The following is an 8,165-nucleotide window of genomic DNA, read 5'->3' as shown; positions in this document are numbered from 1 at the left end:
ATTTTTCAAATTTTGATTTGGTGAGAATTTGATTTTCTAGTATTTTTATTTGAATCCAAATGGGGGTACTTCCTTATTTACATTGTAAACTTATGTAAATGGAGTAATATAAAAATAAATAAAAGTAAAATGACAAAGACATTTACTTAAATGCTGAAAATAGAAATAAGGTAATCTGTGCCGCTGACTGGGCTAATATTGAAAGTAAGTTAAATATATAGGTTTTATAATTTTTTTTTTTTTAAAAACCACACTGGGCTACAGTAGTGTGGTTCCATCCTTGAGCTCCTATTACACAGATACCTCAATCACGTCATCAAAGTTAACATATTTTTAGATGGAGTTGATGACAGAGGACAAAGTAGGTCACCATAGAAATAAGGTAATCTGTGCCGCTGACTGGGCTAATATTGAAAGTAAGTTAAATATATAGGTTTTATAATTTATTTTTTTTAAAAACCACACTGGGCTACAGTAGTGTGGTTCCATCCTTGAGCTCCTATTACACAGATACCTCAATCACGTCATCAAAGTTAACATATTTTTAAATGGAGTTGATGACAGAGGACAAAGTAGGTCACCAAATTTGGGTGAAGGGATGAAAGTTGACAATTTTTAGTTTGAAAGAGTAAAGTGAGATTTAACTGAATTTTAGGGTAAATTGGTGTAATTAAGCGGTTATTTATAAGAGAGAAATCGAGAGAGAAGTAGAGCCTCTTTTTAACCGACTAGCTCCAAGCGACCCAAAAACAACCGACATAAATAGGAAAAAGAAGGTCTATGTCGGTTGACGGCGGTGCAATGGCAGAGTGATGATGATGTGGTTGAAGAACAAGAGAAGAAGTAGAGAGAAACCACAGCACATCATCATTGACATACCTCAGCAGATTTATTCAAGAATAAAAAGATAAAGACAGAAAGACAGCAAGGCATTCGCTGGGCATTTTTGCATATTTGGATTTGGTGGCATAGGAATATCAGCCCAACACACAAAAACAACAATGGTTCAATTGCAGCTTGGAATTGGAAGCTTATGGTTATAGCACCAAGCACCTCGAACCCCATAGCCACACGCAACCATCAGAACCCAAGCAGAAGCGAATTGGGCTTTTTGAGGGCGCCAAATGTCAGCCTTGGTGGCTCGCACTGGCCGCCATCAGCAGCGGTACGAGGGCGGTCACCGCCTCGTTTCGGGGTATGTGTCTCGTTAGATTCACTGATGCTGGTAATTTTTGTGAACATGGTAATGCAATTTTATGCCTGTGTTGGGTTTGGAAAACCCAAGATTGTGATGACAATGGCATCATAACCACTGCCTCTTCCTGTCTCGTTGTTCTGAGTTTGTTTGTATTTTATGTTTCAATTCGCAGCTTCTAAGTTCCAAGGTGTTGCTTTTGTTAGGGTGTGCAATATACATATATATGCATTCTAGCCTTTGTAGATCAGGCATTCTGGTCTTTCTAACTCTGCTCATTCTTCCACCCGTTGCCAAATTTCTTACCCATCAAAACCAAATTTCATAACAGTGAGAGTGAGTGTGAGACTGGGTTGTTGTTAATAAGAAGCATCACTGCTGCTCCTGGAACTCTGCTTTATGTCTTTGGAACTCTGCTTATTCCTTAACGCGTTATCAAATTTCTTACTTATAAAACTAAAAAGAAAAGTGGTATTTTTCCTAATTTAGAACCAGGGATTGCAGTTCTATTAAACCACTTATGGTTGGCTTGTGGGTTTTTCGCAAAATGTTGAATTAGCCTTTAGACGAGACTGGATGGTTAATTTATGAGAACCTTAGCGCCCGTTAAGGGATTTTTATTTTTATTTTTATTTTTTTGTCATTTGTCTAACTAAAGGAAAAGAGAGACTCTCAAATGTCACAATTATCTTTAAACAACACTGGATCATGCCACAATCATCTGTCATTCTGTAGACGGTTGATGCTTACAGACCCTCAAATGCTGGGACTTGGTGAGTTCTGAGTTGGTAAATGTATGCATTCTGTACTGTATGTAATTGTTACTGCAGTTGACCTTGCCAGTGTCTGTACTGTACATAATTTGTTGCTAACAACTAGTTATTTTGTGCATCAGCTTTTTTCAGAACTATTCTATATCAGATTATGCTACTTTAAGAGTTGACAAACTTTTGTATCTTGTCATATATATTTATGTATTTCTTTTAGAACTTACCCTGCCAAGCACATATCACAAATTATATTGAGAGCATATGTTTATTTATGTCTCTTCATCTAATTTCAGTTGTGTACAGGTGTATTCCCTTCAAGTATACAAATCTTGTTGAAAATAGTGATGGGACACATGAGAAGGTTGTCGAAGTTCTAATGATCAACTCAACTAGTGGACCTGGGCTTGTCTTTCCGAAGGTAGAATTTATTTCCTTTCATTGTTAATTCTTTTACAAATACAATTTGTGTAAACATATTAATAACTTCATGCTAAAGAGGTCTCCTTTGTTTCTCATCTATATTTATGTGTGTGTGTGTGTGTGTTAAGTTCCAGACCCTTGAGATATGCACATACCACTCCTTTGTTTCTCATCTATATTTATGTGTTTCTCATCTATATTTATGTGTTTCTCATCTTTATTTATGTGTGTGTGTGTGTGTGTGTGTGTGTGTGTTAAGTTCCAGACCCTTGAGATATGCACATACCACAAGCACACATACTAAATAGATCTGGAACCATATTGGCCACAAATATCTATGAACAAATTTACTTGCTTAATACGATATTCAAGGGTATTGAATGTGTAAAAGGCATATAAAACAATAATATATGACCACTCTTAACTGTATGGCTGTTTAATTTAAAACAATAACATATGACCACTCTTGACTGTATGACTGCCATATTTCTATTTTTATTTTGGAGTTTCCATTCAGCTGTTGTGAATGCACAGAAGATGGAATTTAACTCACAACATGTCTCCTTCAGCAGTAATGTTTTATCTTACTTAAAAATGAAGGAACCCCACATCTGATGTAGAAAATGAAGACCGCCCCAAAAGGTAACAATGCCAGCACCTAGAAGCACTTAAAAATGTTAACAACCTTAGTGAAAGAAACACTAGGATCCTTCAAGATCTTTCATTTCTCTTTCTACAAGAAACTCCAAAAAAAACAAAAAAAAAAAAAAAAAAACATTGAGATTTGATCTCTCTCTCTCTCTCTCTCTCTCTCTCTCTCTCTCTCTCTCTATTATGGACGATTGGAAATGTGTAAGAATTTTTTCTTGTATGGGACAGGGAACATGCGAATTTCTGCTTACTCATTTTCATACCCAACTAGCACCAAAATTGTAAAAACACAAGTCTTAATTGCTGTGGATAAGGATATAAGTGACTATAGAAATTTTCGGTATTTTCTCAAGCATGGAAATCTAGGATGAGTATTTTTTATTAGAGCTTTCCATGTGAAATGAGTCACCTAGGAAAAAAAAAGCTTTGAAACCTGTGATTTGTTTCGTTGGAATTTCCATTTTGCAGTCCCTTCTGGCTCCTGCCCAGAAAAAAGACTTCAAATCAAAGATGTTGAGGAAAACTAGCTATCTCAGATGTATTACCACTTTGAACTGCTCTCCCAAGACACCTTTCCAACAATTTTTTAGCTGCCATCGATTAATGATTGAAATCTCTTAGGTGTATTATAATTTGTAATGTTTATGACTCCTCAATTTTATCTGCTATACACTTTGAATTCTTTAAAGGAAACCATGACTTACAAATCTTAAAACTTTACCTTCCTTTTAGAGTGAATCCACACATAATTCATTCCAAAAGAAACCAATTCAATGCAAGTCTGCATTTGCTTTTTGAGTGACTTCACGTGATAAGGCCTTCTCTTCTCCCCACCCTTTGTTGATAATTGAAAAGTTCCGTCCAACTCTGATCTAAAAACCATCTCCGTTTCTCACCTGCATAACAATTTATCATGTAACTTTAGTTTTCTTCTGTTTAATATAGGCTAAAATTTATTTTTCTGCTGCTGTGCACAGGTTTTGTCCTTTTAAATTATGTCACTGAGATCAGTGATATATTCAAAGCCTGAAATCTAGGGTTGCTATTGAGTTCAATTTTGATGCACGAGTGGTAATACTTGAATCAGCTATCATTTATATATGTCATACCTGCAATTATGACATCTATTTTAAATCTTAGGGTGGATGGGAAAATGATGAAACCGTTGAGGAAGCAGCAATACGTGAAGCTGTAGAAGAAGCTGGAGTACGAGGAGATATAATGGTAAGAACTGGCTCTTTCTTTCATATATGCGTGGTTAAGTTCTTCCGTGTGGTATGTGTTGTTGGATTGTGTTGTCCTGTCTATGAGTATGAGTTAATGTTAGTACTGCCAGTAAAGTCATCGAACACCATGAATGTTTCAGTTATATGTTTGTCAGTTTTGCATTCACTTTCTTGATTGAGCAAAGACTATATATGATCATTACGATGTCTATAATGGATGAAATAGATGTTAAACAATGTAACGAGCTATTGTATTCATGGAAATATGACCAGGTAGTCAATGAAGAAATGATCATGGATAGAATAATGAGCTCGATGTGATTGATGCCATTTTATTGTCCAAGTTTAGCATGTACTGTTTCTAAATTAATAAACATGAGTTTTAAAAGTGTTATTTACTCTTCAGTATTATTTCCCTACTTTTCTGACTTTTGAAAGTGTAATACTGGATTCCTTTCTTCCTGCCACCATTCCTAGTAAGTAATGGCCAACAAAGTATTGTGAGATAGATATTGGGCTAAACATTTTTTCTTGGGTGTCTTTGGAAGATATATGAAAACTTGTTCTCTGATTTTGATTGCCCTTTCCCTTCCCACTCCCAAAACTGCTTCTGGACTTAATATAATTATTGCTATCAAAGATGACTATGCCTTATGGTCAGAAAAAGACTTCTTTCTGACAGCAGTTCCTTATCTTTCAATCTTTGATTATTTGTGTTTTTCAGGATTTTTTGGGGCACTACTTTTTTAAAAGCAAGACTCTGCAAGACGAGTTGAGTCCTGAAGGTTTGTGCAAAGCTGCCATGTTCCCTTTGCTTGTGAAGGAAGAGCTCCAGTTTTGGCCAGAACAGAATACTCGTCAAAGAAGTTGGCTTACTATTCCTGAAGCTATAGGACTTTGCAGACATCAATGGATGAAAGAGGCTCTTGAGGCCTTCTCAAGGTGGTATGCAGATCAGATGCTGAGCAACCCAAAGAAAGAGAACCATGTAATTTCGCCTGACACATCTGCACACCAGGATTAACTATGAAGTCACCTGACTGAAACTGATTTCAGTGCCTTTTTCTTTCCGTTTTCAGGGTTCAGGCATACCCCGAGGCTTTGACAGCCACCTTAGAGAAACATGTCGGAGGAGCTAATACAAGCTCGACTAGCAAATGTACATGTCCTACTAACATGCTAAAAAAGAGATTGGAAACCAGCTAGCAGTTTGGTGTGATAGTAAGAATTTTCGCATTTGACTCGGTTTCTACTTAATCTTGTTTTAGGGATTCTACCTCTCTTTGTTTCCTTCCCGCCCACCTTCTCTGTGGCCTATTTTTGCTTTGTGGGGTATCTCCCCTCTTTTGGCATCATCTCCTGAATTTATCCCAAAGTGACATGGCATCCTTCCCATGCTGTGTTGGATCCAGGTCAATATGGACGGTTCTTGGGAGCACTTGGGGATGTATTTTGGTTAACTCATCAAGAACATGCTGGTTTTGTTTTGGGTGCTTTTGCTCTAATTTGCCAAGCTCTGTGGCCGTTGAGGTCCTAGCCGTGATCGAGGCAGTTCAGGTTGCTTAGATCCGGGAGTGGCACGATATTTGGTTAGAGATTTATTCTGCATTGCTTGTGGCATATAGATTCTGTGTTCTCTTATATCTATCGTGAGGGTAATAGAGTGGTTGATGCGTTGGCCAACTTTGGAGTGCTTTCGTTGAGTTTTCAGTTGTCTGGTTTTTGGTTGAAGTTTTTTGATTTGTTTTTATAAGGGATAAGGTTTTCATGCCCCCCATGCGTTGGCCAATTTTTTAGTTGTTTATTTTTAATAATACTAGGGACACTAAATTTGTGCACCAAATTTGGATTCTAAAGGATGTGGCATATGCGAACTTATCAATACTTAATAAACTTATTCCAACTTGGATTCTAATTAGTTAATTTATTTTATGGGCAAAATAAAATAAAAAAAAACTTAAAATTTAAACAGTAAAAAAAATAAATTCTGCGGCCGCGTTCTTGAAACCCTAGCCGGCATTATACCCACGTACAAGAGCCAAAACTACAGTAGTCAAAGCTCTTCCTTGGGATTATTTGCATCTTCTCCTTCTCCTTCATGGATAAGGGAGAACATGGTGCAATCCAGTGGCAAAAACAGAGAAGAAATGGTACGATCTAGCTGCAAAAACATAGAATAAATTTCCAGAAAAAAATTAATGAGTCGTTTCTTGAGCCTAAGTTGATTTTTTCAGAAAGAATTAATAAATTTCCAGGAGGAGAAGGAGAAGACGCATATAATCCCAGCGAAAGAGCTTTGGCTGCTGTACGAAGAACTTTGGTTGCTGTGCTTTAGCCTGAAAATAATCCCAAGCAAAAGACGCAAAGCTTTGGCTGTTGTACGTTTGTATGACGACGGCAATGGTTTCAAGAACGTGGCTGCAGAAATTTATTTTTATTTCTGTTTAAGTTTTAAGTTTTTTTATTTTGTCCATAAAATAAATTAACTAATTAGATTATGTTGTAAATGATAGATGACCCACATGTTGAAAATGAGGAGGAACATTGAATGAAATACCATGTTTTTACGGAAGTTGAAGACTTATGAGCTTAGTCATTATTTACAAATAGTAAGAAGCAATTATGAGTTAATGTTGTAGAGTAAATGCTCTGCTTGTAAAGCATATATCATTTGTCTATAAATAGTGGCAAGTTTCAGGCTTTGAGACACCAATTCGAAGAGAAAAAAGAGAGAGAAATATGAGAGTTAGAAAGCTTTATTTGAGAGAGAATTTTATCAATGTAAAACCAAAAGAGCAAATACAATTCCATCTTAATATTCAGTGGTACCTTCATACTTTGCCTAATTTTACAACACGTTATTAGCACGATAGTCTCTTTTCTTTACCTCTAAATTTTTCTAGCTAAATATTATGTGGTTATTTCTCTGTCTCCTCTCTGTCATATGTTTACTCTCACTTTACTACTATGATGACATGCAAACTTTCTTTTTTGTATTCTCACAATTTTTATGTTGTTTCATTCATGTTTGTTTAATTTATTTTTTCATATTGTAATTTGGAACGGCGCTGTTTTATCCCCCATTCTATTATTTTATGGTGGTGTAGTTCCATTGCCCATCACGTTGTAACATATATTATTGTAATAAAAAGAGTGGTGTGATTTTAAAACCTATCTTGTTATATCTTAGTCGAGTAGTTATATTGCCCATAATATATAACTTATTCTTTACTAGATATATAAATGTCACAATGATATACACAACTTGGACAATGCAATTAAACATTTGTAAATACCAATGCGTGGTGTGGTAAACCCAATATATAATATTTTATTAATATGCCATTTAATTTTTTTTATTTTGCTGTACTTTATTTTTATGAAAAAAAATTCATTAGTTAATATATATGAACAATGGGGGTCTGAAGTTCCTCAAACAATTAAGGGACCTGAAGTTCCTGTTAAGAAATGGCTTAATATCCCAGATCTCTAACATGAAGTTTTGATTAAATCAAAAATATTTTTGGCATTAAATTCAAAAATAAAATCTTGTTGAGAACCTGAAGTTCTAACAAAGTGCAAACAGATCATTGCAAATTCTGATACATCACATTTTCTTTTGAAGATGGCAAACTTAGCAAAGCTGGAATGGACATATCTGGGAACAACTATCTATCAGGGGTCCTAGATGCCAAGATCCATCTGTAGGCCAATAGCCTTGGAAAACCATTGTGGATGAAAGTGATGCATCCCTAGAAGAAAACGCAAATGCCATGATATTTCTTTGCCTTCACATCCATGAAGCGCTGAAAAGCGAATACATGGCAGTTGATAACCAATTGGTTTTGTGGAAAGCCTTATGCGAAAGGTATAATCACCAAAAGACGGTGATCCTCACAAGAG

The 8,165-nt window shown here is 35.8% G+C and overlaps 1 protein-coding gene across 2 annotated transcripts; it reads left to right on the top strand.

The window, feature by feature from the left end:
- The first annotated feature begins 670 nt into the window (after window positions 1-670).
- Window positions 671-6,180, top strand: LOC117634904 (nudix hydrolase 16, mitochondrial-like). 2 transcript variants are annotated; one of them, XR_004586842.1, is made up of 6 exons: window positions 724-1,195; window positions 2,269-2,383; window positions 4,177-4,260; window positions 4,987-5,250; window positions 5,342-5,483; window positions 5,675-6,180. XR_004586842.1 is itself a non-coding variant. In XM_034369182.1 (5 exons), exons 1-5 carry the CDS (start codon window positions 1,125-1,127, stop codon window positions 5,399-5,401), a joined length of 594 nt encoding a protein of 197 aa, XP_034225073.1. In that variant the 5' UTR covers window positions 671-1,124; the 3' UTR covers window positions 5,402-6,180. The 2 variants fall into 2 exon arrangements, 1 of the variants encoding a protein (XP_034225073.1); XM_034369182.1 differs by having other exon boundaries at window positions 671-1,195; window positions 5,342-6,180.
- Window positions 6,181-8,165: the final 1,985 nt, after the last annotated feature.

The sequence above is a fragment of the Prunus dulcis genome, chromosome 7 (genome assembly GCF_902201215.1).
Source record: "Prunus dulcis chromosome 7, ALMONDv2, whole genome shotgun sequence".
NCBI lineage: Eukaryota > Viridiplantae > Streptophyta > Magnoliopsida > Rosales > Rosaceae > Prunus > Prunus dulcis.
The sequence above is the reverse complement of the archived record's forward strand: the minus strand, read 5'-3'. Positions and strand labels throughout refer to the sequence as shown.

Coding starts and splice junctions, on each gene's coding strand:
- LOC117634904 (XM_034369182.1), top strand. CDS start 1,125: ATGTCAGCCTTGGTGGCTCGCACTGGCCGCCATCAGCAGCGGTACGAG. Junction 1,196..2,268: donor GGTCACCGCCTCGTTTCGGG/GTATGTGTCTCG, acceptor AGTTGTGTACAG/GTGTATTCCCTTCAAGTATA. Junction 5,251..5,341: donor ACCCAAAGAAAGAGAACCAT/GTAATTTCGCCT, acceptor TTCCGTTTTCAG/GGTTCAGGCATACCCCGAGG.